Source organism: Juglans microcarpa x Juglans regia, chromosome 8D (assembly GCF_004785595.1).
Source record: "Juglans microcarpa x Juglans regia isolate MS1-56 chromosome 8D, Jm3101_v1.0, whole genome shotgun sequence".
NCBI lineage: Eukaryota > Viridiplantae > Streptophyta > Magnoliopsida > Fagales > Juglandaceae > Juglans > Juglans microcarpa x Juglans regia.
The window spans coordinates 25215186-25231013 of NC_054608.1; the positions used below are offsets into that span (position 1 = coordinate 25215186).

Below are 15828 nucleotides of genomic sequence, written 5' to 3' on the forward strand. Positions count from 1 at the left end.
AGGAAGAGAGTTTGAGAGCCCGAGTGGCAACGAAACAGAGAGAGGAAAATGGTACGGCGTGGGGAGGGGATACTTACTACTTACGCTTAAAAAATCCTCAAAGCGACATCATTTTATTAAAAAATTTTATTTTTAAATATATGTAATATATATATATATAGAGAGAGAGAGAGAGTGGAGCGAGCAAACCAATGAAACCCGGGTGAGCCTAAAGCCCAACCCAGCACCCGCCCCTTGGCATTTCCACTGCAGGCACCCATTATATGCAGGCGAATGCCCTCTACAAATGGGCCAGTCAGGCAGGATGCAAGTTGCTTGCCAACAACCCTAGTTAGCACTTTAAGTGTTTTCATCGTCAATATTATTATCATCGATAAAATTTATAATCTTCAAAACAATAGTTTTGCTTCTGATGAGCAACATCATCCACCCTTTTGTTAAATGGCCATAAATTGAAAATTATTTTAGAGATAAAAAAAACACTTCGTCTTCTTTTATCTAGAATGTTATGTCTTCATTCCTTTTATATATAATTTTTGAAGTAATAAATTTGCTCCTGTTTGGCCATGTCAACCATTTTTGTATTAAATGACCATAAATTTAACATAATTTTTAAAAATCCTGAAATTTTAAATGTTAATAAAGTCATGGGGTTGCCCTTTCCAAAAGCTCTCCCATGGTTATTTGAATTGAGTATTTCAAGAGATTTGTGCTTAAAAGATGCAATTTTCATGAAATGTTTCTCATCTGTTGCCAAAAAGAAGCTGATCCTATCAGCATGGCAGGTTATGAAATGGAATATGACCAAAACAACAAACAACCAATGGATTGACATTGATCAAAGAATTACAAGAAATTATTCCAGAGAAGTCTAATCTAAACCATTTATGCACATCAGGATAATTTTTATACCACAGAAGCTTGAAAAAAGGAACAAAAATAAATTTGTCAATCGGCTCCGGGAAGTAGTTTTCTCTTATTCGAGCCGGTTGTGCCAAAACGTCCGACTGCAGCAGGGATAACTCGGGATGGTGAGAAGACCTCCACAAAAGAGAAGTTATATGAATCTGTTCCTAACTGACTCTGTAACCATCCTCTGCTTCCAGAAAACCCACCAGCTACAATCCAGCAGTTCTTAAAACCAAGGGTTGTTAGTGCTTTCGCAACTGTTTTTGCTGAGTCAGAGTACCTGAATATGTCAAAAACCAAATGTAAATATAATTCTTACAAAAAAATTTTCTACATACAACTATGAAGTGCCTAAATCCCTTTTTTCAAAGCGATTACGCGGCGGTTGCACAATTCACGGTTGCAAATATCTTTTCTCTATAATAAATATGCAGGGAAAACAACTCACGAGTCCAAGATCACGATGTTGGAACCTTTGTTAATTTTCTTGAGGTAAGAAATCTTCAAAGCAGCCATTTCTGCTTCCACTTTCTTTACATTTCTGACAAGACCTCTTAGCTTGCTTGGTAATTCCTCCAAACTGAGACATTAAAGACAATACAATACTAGATACTTAGAGGTGGCCAAGTCCTGAATGGATGTCTTCCATGATCACATTAAACCCAATAAACCTTATATGTTTTTCTTATAAACACTTCAGCCCAAATGCACTTCACTAGTCAATTTTGCTTAAAAAATCCTAATCTTAAGGAGGGAAAAAAAAACAAAAATAAGGATAACCATATTTAACATCTTGTCTATCATCCTTCGTACATGATAAAGAAATATTAAACAAGAGGTTCAGAAACATGTATTTTAGTAGCCCTCTTTGGTAACCCAGAGGATGAAGACAACTGAAGAAACTATGATGTCGGTTAAAACATCTGTGGTTAGTCAGAGGAAACTACGGATGAGGCAGTGGCCACACTTACAAGCAAGAGAAGCAATACAGAGCATAACAAGAATTTCGTTTCAGAAAAAGGAAGGCATAGGATATACTGATGTGTAATGAATATACCGAAGCCGTAGTATCACTTACGGGATTGCAATCAATCTGTTCTTAGCACTAGAGGGAAGACGAGGAATACCAGCCTTGTCCTTGTCTTTCTCTGATCTAATATCGATCATAAGGTGGTTTTGTGTAGAAATTAGATCAAGAGCTTGAGCAGGAGTAAGCTCACCTACAGAGTAGCAGAGTAATCAAATCTTAGATCCACTTCACAAGATTAGCTTGGTGTGACAAAAATTTGAAAAGAAAAAAACCAGAAGAAAATAATAAAACCCACAATTCACCATCCTCCAAACTTCTACGTACAAATGAAGCAACTTTATATCAGAAAACAATGAACTCACCTTTATAACCACGAAGGCTATAAGAGATGGTAGACCAGATGGGAGGAATAAGAAAGTAAGCAAGAAATAATGCTCCAGCAGTTCCTACAATCACAATAGGCTCTGCAGACGAGATGGTTTCAACAGTTGATGAAGCTATAGGCTTGGCCGCTTCAATTACCTTTGTGGTCTGCTGCGCTGCATCTACGACCGTCTGCAACAAAGAGATAATCATGCTCAAAGCTAATATTCGTTTCAAACTATCTGCCACAATGTTAGAGATCAATGAATTACTTGAGATCAATGTCAGCTACAAGGTATGTGGATGCCTTATCTAAGTAAATAGATTTTTTTTTAGTAATAATAAGTCGATAGAGTTATATATAAGATTTGAACATCCAAGTTAGTTGTTTAAAATGGGACATTTATCAAAAACGACCAACATGAGATGGAGACCAGTTAACTTTAGCAAAGAAAAAAACTGCGCTTCTTTCTAAAAATATGTTAAGGATAACAAATTGAACAAGGCTAATGCAGCCAAGAGCAAGAGAGCCTCATTTCAGAACCAGGCAACTATGCTTATTGGCAAATCCAGTCTCCAAATAACTTCCTGATACATGGACCTGCTAAACTACCTCTTTTTTTTTCTTTTATTGGCACTGTGTGTCTTGGGAACAGTGACCCAACTAATCTCGGGGGTGCACAAGCCATCGGCAAGGAGTTTCCTGCTAATACACCTCGTGTAATTCAAGGGGAAAATCCCCCAGTCCGATGGCCCCTCGAGATTGTTTGCACCCAAGAGAATTTGAACCTTAGACCCGAGGGGAGCTTACTCCTAAGCCCAAGGCCTTTACCACTTGAGCCAACCCCTAGGGGTTTACATTAATGAAGTAGTTGCATAAAAAAAATGAAAATTATAAAGAAATGATTACTTTATAACCATCATTTTCATTTAAATGTCAAAATCGAGGGCACTGATGAGGCTTGGCTCAGCACGCTACAACTTTTCAATACCCACATCGCATTCAACATTGAAACAAATATTAAATTATCATAAAGATGGAATGCATTTCACCCTTCATTGTAAAGACCATCATTTCAACAACCAAATCAGTTTTCCACTACATTCATTGGACATACTAGTATTTCAAGAACCGGATCAAATATTCTTGAAAATTCAAGCAGCTCCTAACAGATTAAGTTTGTTATTATGTTAATTCCAAGCAATCTGTGCTTTGATATGCCCACATGTAGTATACGTAAACTATTATTACAATAGATATAATCTGCATAGTTGACCAAAATGCAATTGAAAAAATTAACAGAAGAAACCTTTGCAGCAGTCAGAGCAGGCTGCGTATCGAAGCCAGAGCTTTGAATTGCTTCTTGGGCCTTCTTTGAAGCCTCGGAAATTGCCGGGGAAGTGATGTTCAAGGCCTGTTCTCCTGCCTGCTTAGCAATTGGCAATGCCACTTCGATGCCCGGCTTCAAAGCATTTCTGACAACTTCAAAAATCTGCTTTGTGATATCCAAGAAACTTGAACCCACTTCCTGAACCTTTTCAATTGTTTTCTCCACCTAATTTAAAAAACACAAACAATTTCAATAGCTGGGTAGGAACCCAAATTTGAAGAACGTCACTAAGGCTTAATTTCGTCAGCATTTTCGAATCACTTTATTTGGTTTTGAAATTAATAAATTTCCTTTGTTTATGCTAAGAATTAAACGAGTAATGGATGAAACAAGAGAAAACTACTGAGCAGTTTTCTGGTGGGTAATTCGAGGATAAATTTAATGTTGCTGACCACTCATCGAAAGCTTTCATCTCGAAAGCAAGAAAAGAACAAAGAATCCCTTATAAATATGCAAACTTGCTGTAAATTTACTTCAGCAACAGGATGGAAAAAGAAAGAAATGAGCTTACTTCAGTGAGAGAAGAGACTATCTGGTCCTTGGGGAGACTGAGAGCCTTTGCTTCACGGGGAGGAGTGAAGAGAGCCAAAAGTGATATGGTTGTTGATGTAGGTAAAGATACAGAAATGGGTCTGAAATGTGGTCTGGAAGAAGATATGGGTTTGGAAGATAGCGAGGAAGAGGAGGGAAGGGAAGGCCTCGGGGTGGCTGAAGCTCGGATGGCCAACTCCATAGCCATTTGCGCCACCACTCACCCTCAGTCAAGAGAGTATGGGTGCGAAAGACCCAATATACTTCTGTGCTAAAGGATCGAGAGAGGATTGTGTGATGAGGAATCAGTGGAGGAAATAAGGTACATTTGGCCAATAACAAACAAAACCCAACCTTGTTCTTGACTTGTCGGTACACGACAACCTGACTCCTAACGTTACATAACCTGGTCCTGACTCCTAATTAGAAGAGTTTGGCTGCCTTCAGATGAAATAATTTTAAATAAATTTAATAAAATATTATTAGAATATTATTTTTTTATATTATTATTATTTTAATATTTAAAAAAATTAAATTATTTATTATATTTTATATGAGAATTTAAAAAAATTATAATAATGAGACGAGATGAAATGAGTTAAGAGTGATTCTGTCTAATAAAAAAAAGAGTTTTACTATATACAAGCAAGTTTGTATACTAATCTGCGTATTAATGTTGTTGTCTTCATATTCTAAATTCAAATTAGTATTGTTTTCAATAAAAATTACTTTTTAACTAATCATATTGAATGGGTGCACATATTAGTACACAGAATCGTTTGTAATTAAATTTTTCCTAAAAAAATAGTGGTGGGATCTGTTATAAAATTATGTTTGGACCCGAAAAATTTTAGAAAGATTTTGAGAGATAATATAATAAAATTATGGATATAAAAAATTCGATCGACAATCCCATAGTGTTTGCCACCAGCTAGGCCACCACGGCCAAATATGGGCCACTTGTGAGAGCCTAAAAACTAAGTCAACTTTTGGATTGACGATCGCATTTCATCTAATTTTAACATTTAAATATTATAAATACAAATATTTCTCAATTTCAAAATTTTAAATTATTCATCTAATCATTAATTAATTATTATAATTTTTCTAAACTTTCAAACACAATACAAAAAATAATTCATTTTTTTTAAATATCAAAACAAAAATTATATTTTAGAAATATTTTAACTTTATAATATTTTTATTCAACTTGTTAACGCATAAAAATGGCGTAATATGCCGGAAGGGGAGAAAGAGTCATTCCCGACTTACTATAAAGGTTTTAGCCTCGATCGGTATGGTTTGGAGCCCTCGGTGATGGTCCGATGTAGTTGTACGGAGTCCGTGCTTACATCCATGACAGTGAACAGTAAATAAATGCAAAGAAAATAAAGAGATGAAGATACAAAAATTTACGTAGTTCAGCATAATACTAACGCTCACAAGGGTTTGGAGAGTAAAGAATCCACTATAATATACATGTTTTATAGTATCTCATAGTCTCTTATCCTTGCTGTACAATGGAGATCAGAGATCTATCTCCTAAAAGAGGCCCTGTCATTAGTGTTATGGTTCTAAGGTTGAAGAAGCTAAAGGCGAGGTAGAAGTATCAGTTTGTCCCCCAGTCGTCTGGAAGAAGCCCCTTGAAGTCGTCTGGTCTCTTCTATTTATCCTCTGTCCCTTGCCTTCTTCATGTCACATCCCTCTCCTTTATGTTACATCACATCTCTTCTCTCATGACACATTTTCTTTCCTCAACTGTTTGTCATCTCCTTCATTCTCTTTTTCCTACCTCCAGATGAGTCCCCCCACCTTAGATTGGCCTTGGAGACCCGTTATGGGTTTGAGATATTTTATCCACTCTAGTTGCCTGCAATTTTTAAAGTCAATTCGCTGCAAAAGAAAGGTCTTGAGAATATTCAAGATAAACTATGGAGATCCGTGAATGGGGGACTAGTGGACGTAAAAAACTGCCAACAGTACCCGGGGTGAAGCTGGCAGGTCAATTGGGCTCTCGGCGGGTCAACTGGTGCACTGTTCATGCCATGCACGACCACCATGTCTCCTCAGTGCACTGTAAGTGCACAATGCACACTTAGTCTGTGCCCACGTGTGCGTTCAGAGTTTATCTCGCCCTTACTCTAAATGCATAGTGTATTCAAAGTGTATTTAAGTTTACAATGTTCATCCATGTACTCCCCCCATCTTTTTGCACAATGCAGCCAAAGTGCACTGAGCATTTTGCAATGGCCGAGGAACTTAGGTTCTCAACCTTACACGTTGGGTGCATGAAAAGCACTTGAATGTACAATGCACTTAGCAGTCTGGGCGACAAAAGGTTTACTTGTCCAATTTGTGGTAACAGTGTTGTTCATAAAAAATAAGAAAGGAGAAGCTAATAATACTTATTTGGAAAAAAATTTAACTACTCAGCCCGAGATGAATTTGAAAGCTAGAAAACCATCATTTTCTCACTTCCGATATAGAAAATTAGTCAAATCCCACAAATGATGCCAACCGATAACGCATAAAACTAGCACAACATGTCGGAAGGGGTGAAAGAGTCATTCCCAGCCCGCTATGGCAGTTTGGGTTTCTATCAGTATGGTTTGGAGCCCCTGGCAGTGGTCCAGTGCGGTTGTACAAAGTCTATACTTACATCCATAGTAGTGAACCGTAAATAAATGTAGAGAAAATAAAGAGACAAGGATACAAAGATTTATGTGGTTTGGTATAATTCCTACATCCACGAGGTGTAGGAAGGAGAGAATCCACTATAATATGCTTATTTTAGAGTCTCTCATAGTCTCTTATCCTCAGTATACATAGAGATCAAAGGTTTCTCTCCTGAAGGTGGCCCTATCATTGGTGCTCTGGTTCTAAGGTTGAAGAAGCTGAAGGAAAGGTCGAAGTAGCAACTTGTCCCCCAGTCGTCTGGAAGATGCCCCTTCAAGTTGTCTTGTCTCTTCCCTTTATCCTCTAACCTTGCCTTCTTTACGTCACATCTACTCTCCTTTATGTCACATCTCATTTTTTCCCCTCCTGACACCATTTATTTCCTTAGCCTTTTGTCATCTCCTTCCTTCTCTCTTTATTCCCTCCAGATGAGTCCCCCAACCTTAGATTGGCCTTGGAGACCCGTTATGGGATTGAGATATTTTATCCCCTCTAGTTGAACGCGATTCTTAAGGCCAATTAGCCCAAAAAGAAGGCCTTAACAATCATTCAAGATAAAATATGTGACAGAGGTAGTCTGTGGAACTGTAGAAAAATAAATTCCAAGAGTGGGTCTCTGGTTTCCTATTTCGCTTTCGTTAAGTGATAAATATTTCCAAGCGCGAGACTAGGCGGGAAATAGGCTTGACCGCGTAAGGTGCGAATGCAGAACTCGGCTTTGGGGAGAGATAGACTTGACCATGTAAGGTGCGAACGCGGAGCTTGGCTTTGGCAAGAGATGTACTGGACCACATACGATGCGAGTGCAGAGCTTGGCTTTGGCGGGCAATGGGCTTGACCGCATAAGGTGTGAGCACGAAACTCAACTTTGGCTGGAGATGTACTCGACCACGTGAGGTGCGAGCGGGGAGCTCGAGTTTGGCGAGAGATGTACTTGATGGTATGAGGTGCCAGCACGGAGGTCAGCTTTGGTGGGAGATGTACTCGACCGCATGAATTGTGAGCGCGAAGCTTGGTATTGGCGGGAGATGGGCTTGACCACATGAGTGTGAGTGCGGAGCTCGGCTTTGACAGGAGATGCACTCTACCATGTGAGGTACGAGCCCGAAGCTCGACTTTGGGGAGATATCCTCGATCATGTGAAATGCAAGCGTGGAGCTCGACTTTGGCAGGAGATGTACTCGACTGCGTGAGGTGCAAGCGTGAAACTCGGCTTTGGCGGGAGATGTACTCGACATCGTGAGTTGCGAGCATGGAGCTTGACCTTGGCAGAAGATGTGCTCGACCGCGTAAGGTATGAGTGCGGAGCTAGGCTTTTATGCACACGAGGGTGGTCGGGCAGTCAAGTGACTTGCCCGCCTATTCGAATGCTTGGGAGGCTGGCAACCAAAAGACTAGACTCGGCTCGTTAGCCCTCATAGATGTGAGGGAGGTCGAGCAGTTCGTAAGACTAGACTTGTCTTGTTGCCGTTAGGGAGGTTGGGCAGTTCAAAGACTGGACTCACTTTGTTGACCTTCGTAGATGTGGGGTAGGTTGAGTTGTTCATCTATATGAAGGTCTGTCGTTGTCAAAAGCGTATATTCATCTGATATTTTTGTTTTTGATGGTGTTGGTGAATTTATCTTCTTCGATGTGAATTGTTGTTAACGTTTCCATTTTGTCATCAACATTGGAGTTCGTTTGTAGTATCCCACAAAAAGTGGTCATGGAGCCGTCAAACCCCTGGTCTCACCTTAAGCGGCTGCCGAGCTCATCGACTCATTCTTAAGGCAACCCACACAAGGCGGTTGTGGAGATTGGAGGCACGTTAACTCCAAAGGTAACACCTGGCAGCGGTTATGGCATGAGTGTAGATACTTGGTGTTTGTTGGCAGAAATGCTACCTCGAGAGTAACGTTGGACAATGCGTAAGACTGAACCCACCTTGTTGAAATGGCAGAGGTCGAGCAATTCAAAAGACTAGACTCGCCTTGTTAACCCACGTAGAAGTGACGGAAGTTCGAGTAGTTCATAAGATTGGACTCGCCTTGTTGATGCCGACGAGGCCGAGCAGTTCGTAAGACCAAACTTGCCTCGTTGACCCTTGTAGAAGTGAGGGAATGTCGAGGAGGCTAAGCAGTTCATAAGACTGGACTTGCCTCATTGGCCCTAGTAGAAGTGAGGGAAGTTGAGCAGAGGATGGGGCACTTGACCGTGCTAAATCGTCTCGTTAAAGTGTCGCGCTTGAATGTGAGTCTTAGCACAATTTGTATACTCCGACAACAGTCACAACTTTAGAAAGGGAGAGGCTTCACTTGAGATAGAAACTGCTGGCAACCCAAGTGGTGGCCACTGTTGGCTGTCCCGAGTCCCCATGGTGGCTAGCAGGATGGGTCCCGCCAGCTCGTGGATCTCCATGTAAGGTGACAGGGACTGGCGGTGCTCCTGCATCTGTCTACGCTTCGAGAAAGTGGGGCTTCATCAACGACAGAAACCGCCAACAACCCTAGAGATGGCTGTCCGAGGTCCCCTTGGTGGCTGGCAGGATGAATCCCGCCAACTCGTAGGTGTTGCGCGGAGTGAATTAGGTGAGGTTGACGTTCGCCGATGTGAACCTCTGGCAGAAGGGCCGCTGTGACGGGTGGCGAGAATTGGCTAAAGAGGCTAGGGGCGAGGAGCCCGTGACTGAGGAGCTTCAAGAGATGGTTGGCCGAGGACCCAAGGCCAAGAGGCCAGTGGCCGAGAAGCTTTGTGAGAGTGTTGGCTGAGGAGTTCTATTGGGCATGGCCAAGGAGTTTTTTTTAGCATGGCCGAGTAGTGTCAGACCTTGAGTCGAGGAGGGGAGTCCGTCTCTAATCAATGGCGAGGCCAAGTCACCCTTGTGGGCAAAGAGAGGTTGAGTCAGTGTCAGTCGAGAAGGACTAGCCATGTCCGTTTCTCGAGAGAATGTCGTTGGAGGGTTGAGGGGAAGTGGTGGGGCCAGTGGGAAAGGTCCCACTGGTGCTCTCTATCGCAGATGGCCAGTATGCCAACGGCAGCCAGGGCTGTTGTGCCCTACTTGTGGCGTTACTAGCTTGTGGTAGCTGGCAAACTGTGACCCACCAGCTTCCAAGTGCCTGACGACGAGGGACTAGTTGTGTGCCATTGCCCATGGCTTCTTCTTGGCATCCAGTAAAACAACGAGAGTGCGTTGTGCGTCGTGAGGGAGGTGGCGGGCATTTCATGCTCACCATCGTGATCCTATTGTAGAGCTGCATGGCCTGGATGTGAGCACTCTAGCGTTGGTTGCTTCAGAAAGGGGAAGGCTCCACCAGAGAGCGAAACCATTGGTGGCCCCAATGGTGGCCGTTGGTGGAAGTCCTAAGTCCACACTGTGGCTGGCATAATGGATTATGCCAGCTCATGCTCTCTTCGCATATGTGGGGCTCCAATGATGATTGCCTTTCATGAAGGGGGAGGCTCCACCGGAGACAAAAATCACCTGCAGCACCAGTGATGGCTATCGGTGGTTGTCCCGGGTCCCCCTGTGTCTACCTAAATGTATCCCAAGAACCCATAGCTTTCATATGGTGTTGAACGGGTGGGGTCGGTCTGTTCGGCCATTTGTCGACGTGGTCCTCGAAAGGCAAGGCCGCTCGTGATGGGCAATTGACAGTCAGCCCGCCATTGCTTGCTCCCTAGGCGCACTTACGTGCGTACACCCATACACCACTGTGCATAGTGCTCCTCTACAATATCTTATGTGTCTTTCGTGCACAATGGGTGTATCCTACCCTTTTCGTACAGTGCACTTTAAGTGCACTGAGTATTTGCAATTCAATTGGCGAGTCACTTGGCTTTTTGCCCAGATGAGGAAAGACCCACTCACCATTTTTTTGCAAAATGCTCAAAAAAATAAAAGTTTGAATGGATGAGAATAATTATCTGGAAAACTTTTATCTACTCCTTCGGTGATCATTTAGCACGCCGAAAAATTGTCATTCTCTTACTTCCGGTGTAAAAAGTAACTCGAGATCCCATAGGCAGTGTCATTGTTAACGCCTAAAAATAGTGCAACAGGCCGAAAAGGGAGAAAGATTAATTCCCGGCCTGCTATGGCGATCTGGGCCTTGATCGGTGTCGTGTTGAGCCCCTGGCAATGGTTCGATGAGGCTGTACGGTGTCCGTGCATATATTTATGGCAGTGAGCAGTAAATAAATGCAGAGAAAATAAATAAAGAGAGACACACATATTTACGTAGTTTGACACTGGACCTACGTCTACGAGAGTTTGGAGAGGAGAGAGTCTACTATAATTTACTTGTTTTACAGTCTCTCATCCTCGTTATACCTATTTTCTAGTAGAGCACTCATTGCTAGAGTCCCTCTCTTGAGGTTGAAGAAGCTGAAGTAGAATTCGAAATCCCCCTTAAAGTCTTTTGATCCCACCCTTTTTCCTCTGTCCCTCTTCTTTTAGGTTAACTCACCTCTCCTTTATATGATATCACCTCTCCTTTATGTTTCCTCCCATCTTCTCCTTCTAACATACTAACACTCCTCTCACCCTTTTGTCCATTCCTCTTTCATTTCTGGTCCCCCTTCGGACGGGCCTTAAAAACCACTTTAAGCCCAATTTATTTTATCCCTTCCAGCGTCGATGAGTAGTCATTTAGTTATTACTTGTTGTTTTGGCATCATAACTCATGTTTGTTATTTCAATGCTCATTTAATTATAACCTGTCATTCCAACGTTGTTTGCTATTTTTTTAATTAAGTGAAAATAATTAAATTGCGAATTTGGGTCTCTTTTTCTATCACTCGTAAAGTTGTGCATGACTACACAAATGATTGCTTTCAGCACGTCCTTGTAATAAATTGATGGAATTCCGGACATAGTATTAATCAATTTTTATGATTACAAGATCACTTAACCAAAGATATTCTAGTTCTAAAATTTATACCAGATGTGATGTGATTTATATCCAATGGCGGGTATAATTTTGGGGGATACATACCCTATGGGAAGAGATCACTGAGTCCTATGAGAGGACAAGACTAGGTTGTATAGGGTAGTACAAGGCGCACATAAAAAATCAAGCATTTAGGTTACATGATACTTTAAACAGTAAACAATAGTAAATGTGAAAATTTAAAATAATGTAAGATAAATATGAAAAATTAACCTAAAAATAATTATTGTACTCTTTTATATTCTCTTTATGTGATCATGGATCATTTATACATGTTCAAATATTTTTTGTATAACTCGGAAGGAAAATAATAATTAATTTATTTATTGGTATTATACCTTTATTGGATCATGTCTCATTATAATTCAATATGAGAATAAGTTTGCCATCCATGTTAATTGATGAGAACTTATTTTTACATGTTAAAGGTCTATTTGTTTATTGTTACATGTTCATTATTCTCCGTGCAATATTATTTGATGAATGCTATTTGAGTACTAGGAGAGGGAAAAGTGAGACGTGATTTTTTTAAGAGTTAATTGAATAATTTTGTGTTATTCTTCTTTTAATGTAATACTTTTGTGAATATTTCAAGTTGATTTCTTTATAGATGCTTTTGAGCTTCCGCTACCATGAAATGATTTTAGTTGAATTAAGAAAAGATTAATTATTCGTTAAAATATTTTTTGTTTAACAAGAATGTGTTGTCTGATAACCATCCCAAATAGGGTCTGTTTGGGGGTGTTAAACAGGCGATTCAAGGCAAATGAGTAACTGTTTGGGATGTTTGGAGAAGAGGTGATGGCACGCGAGATCCATGCCTGCCGGGGATGATGCATGTGGATCACGCACACATTGATTTGGGATGGGTCTGGGGTTGCCGAAATGAAAACGACAAGAGAAAGATGGTGGGCTGGCGCGTGGCAGCAAGTGTGGGTCGTAGAGCATCATATCAGCTCTACAAGTATCAATCAACAAAACATAAAACTAACCTAAAAATGCATAAAAAAAAAAAAACAAAAACAAAAACAAAACAAGAAAAAAAAAAAGGGAGTTCGTCGAAAAATGAGGTTCTTGGTGTGGAAGGGAGGAAAGGAGGATATGAAGCTGAAGCTCTTTCCTCCAAACTGAAAGTGATCATTGTGGAGGCTAGAGAACTTATTATGCACATCGCTCTAATACAGCTTTAAGAAGTCGAATACCTCCTCAAACTACCACACCGTTTGCAATCACTCTTTAAACTATGAAGCTTCACCACTGCTCTCAAAACTACCAAACAAGTGCAATATACCCCCTATGTTAAGACTTATAAAAAAATTCTTATAGTCGTGTTTCACAGCTTCACGCACACGATCACCTACAACCAAAAAGTTGTATGGCTTGGGGGTTCTGGAGAATGCTTCTGATGCCTAAGTCAACGATCACAATAAGAATATCTTTTTCTAAACAAGTGAATCAAATAAATCTTCATATACTTGGGAGATATATATATAGAGCCCATAAGTTTTCTGTTACTATGCGATAGTGGGCTTATCTGTTATTTGAAATTCAAGTCTTGGGATGGAGAGTATAATTAAATCCAACTGATCGGATGGGTCTTCTTTTCCAGGATACTCTAAATCAGTTATTCCTTCAATGGTTGGGATGGATTGGGCTCTCAGGGGAGTAGGTTATTGGCTTGAGTTGTAGCCCAGGCCCGTGAAGCGGCCCAATAGGCCTCGGAGTGGTATTAAGCCCCTTCTAGTTATCCCACGAAGTCTCATCATGTGCAGCATGATGAGAGTTGTAGTTATAGCATTCCTTCATTATCTGTTTTTTGTCATTTGTGCCCTTTTGTCAGAGCGTCGCTTCGTGTTGACCCCTTTTGCACATTTTCCTTTAACCATCACAGTATTTATAGTTTTTAAACACTCTCTTTCCCACTTCTCCTCTTTTGATTCTCTCATTTCATCTCTCTAGCACTATGTTTTCTTCACACACACACACACACACTCTCTCTCTCTCTCACAGAGTCTTCATTACAAATCTATGGCTTCCTCTAAGAACAATCCTATGGCTTCCTCTCGTGGGGCTAGTTCTTCACGACCCCGCGAGTCTACTATTCATCCCAAAGGGGCCACTGCTAACCCTAATAGGGCAGGGGAAAATGCTCCTCACTCGAGTTTTGATGGTCGTCAGTGGCGTAAAACATTTCCTGTTGTAAACTGGATGCCGCGAGGGACAACTTTAATATCCTGGATGTGGTAGTTTTGGGATTGCCTAACCAGCGCTGTGGCGCTGTTGACGTGAAAGTTTTGACAGTTTTTGTTGCTTTGTATATGGACATGTTTGTGATAGGGCTTCTTTTGCCCTTCATACGACTTGTCCGTGACGTGTTAGATGTCTTGGGACTTGCCTCGACTCGACTGGTGCCTAATGTTTAAAGGATTTTAATGGCTTGCTTCGTTCTTTGGCGACGAGTGTTGGAGCCTACGGGTGATGAATATCCTAATCTCACGGCTCGTAAATTTCTTTCTCTTCATGGATTTAGACGTTTGGATGGGAACTATTGTAGTTTTAGGTCCCACGATAAAATAGTTCAGTTAGAGTGTAAGTATTCCCATGCCAAGGATTGGAAGAGAAAAATTCTCCTTGTCTCGGGTACTGGTTGAGAATTTCTTGCGGATGAGGTTTCGAATCATGAATTCCCCGTTAGGGCCTCGTGGTCTCCAGTAGAGGAGCGTGGATTCGAGATTCTTCTTTCTTTTTTAGAAGAAGCTTGTATCCAATTGGTGCAGGCTTGGTCAGAAAAAAAATGTCAGCTCTACTTGGTCGGATGTCATTTTAACTCCTTCCAATATTGATAGATTCTTAATGAGCCTAGTCAAGCGCATATTTTTTGGCATGAATTTTTGGGTGCTCCACTGTTGGCGAGTGGCTTTAAAAGGGGGCCACCACCCACTGTAGGGGAGGAAGAAAAGGGAAGCTTGTGCGATTGTGGCACCTAAAGATGATTCCAGCTCCACAAAAGGTGGGCCCTTGCCACCACCTTTGGCAAGTGGTCAGGAAAAATCAAACCCTCCCCTAGTACCTTTAACCAATTCCCTTGACGAGATTATGGCTCAAGCCGAGGCCGATCTCGAGTAGGTAATAGCGGCTGAAGCTGTTTTGTCACTAATATACTATATGTAGTTACTCAGCAAACAGGTGACCACATCAACTTAGATGAGGGTGATGACATTGTAACTCTAAACCCAGAATTCCTTAATGCACCTCTGAATGTACTGAGCAGCTTTCCTTCTTTCGACGCTTCTGGGGGATCCCCTCGGGTCAAGGATGTTGAAGACCCATTGGTGGAAGCTACCACCCTTACATCTGGCTTGCCCCTTGCCTCGACCATCTTGGGTGGGGTTACCCCTAAGTTGTCTTTTGTTTTCCCAACAATATCTCCTACTAGCGGAAGTAGGGTATCGATCCCCTCTTCGCCTTTCAGCACTTCCCCTATCAAGGGTGGTGAGCCTTCTTCAACTTTTCCAGAGGAGAATCCTCTCGCTGGTCCTTCCTAGGCATCAACTGCTCGAGAGGATGATGTAGAGCTACTCTCAATCAATAGGTGGGAGCAAATATGAGCATTCCTCTAAGAGTTCCATTAAATTCTGTTCAAGATACTCCTGCTTCGATGGGTTTCACTGGTGTTTCCTTTAAGGTTCCTGATCCTCGAGGTTCATCTAGTTCTCGCCCAGCTAGTTCCTCTTAGGACTCACGTACTCGCCGTGAAGAGGCCTTTCACTCCACCGTTCATAACCTTTGGAGCATCCTCTCACCAGTGAGTTCATTTGCATTAAGATTTATATTTTCTTTCTTGCCTTTTTTTACTCCTTTTTTTTTCTTTTCTTTTTTAGGTTCAGGGAGTTAACAGTCTAATGACCGTTTGGGATTGAGGATTGTTTGGAATTGGAGGAAGAAAACTAATCCATGCGATCCGTTATTGATAAAGCCCATAACGCCTTCTGTGCTGCT

The 15828-nt window shown here is 41.4% G+C and overlaps 1 protein-coding gene across 1 annotated transcript; it reads right to left on the reverse strand.

Moving 5' to 3' along the window:
• Positions 1-801: 801 nt before the first annotated feature.
• Positions 802-4537, reverse strand: LOC121243225 (calcium sensing receptor, chloroplastic). Its single transcript, XM_041141318.1, has 6 exons — positions 4205-4537; positions 3613-3858; positions 2302-2494; positions 1988-2129; positions 1358-1489; positions 802-1189 (listed from the first exon to the last, which is right to left on the reverse strand). The coding sequence occupies exons 1-6, from the start codon at positions 4430-4432 to the stop codon at positions 949-951; spliced, it is 1182 nt and encodes a 393-aa protein (XP_040997252.1). The 5' UTR covers positions 4433-4537; the 3' UTR covers positions 802-948.
• Positions 4538-15828: the final 11291 nt, after the last annotated feature.

What these genes read in the sequence shown, in the direction of transcription:
- LOC121243225 (XM_041141318.1), bottom strand. Translation starts at nt 4,432, where the DNA reads ATGGCTATGGAGTTGGCCATCCGAGCTTCAGCCACCCCGAGGCCTTCC. An exon ending in CTGCTCTGACTGCTGCAAAG is followed by an intron (nt 2,495 to 3,612) that starts GTTTCTTCTGTT and finishes TCTTTGTTGCAG; the next exon opens with ACGGTCGTAGATGCAGCGCA. An exon ending in AACAGATTGATTGCAATCCC is followed by an intron (nt 1,490 to 1,987) that starts GTAAGTGATACT and finishes TTAATGTCTCAG; the next exon opens with TTTGGAGGAATTACCAAGCA.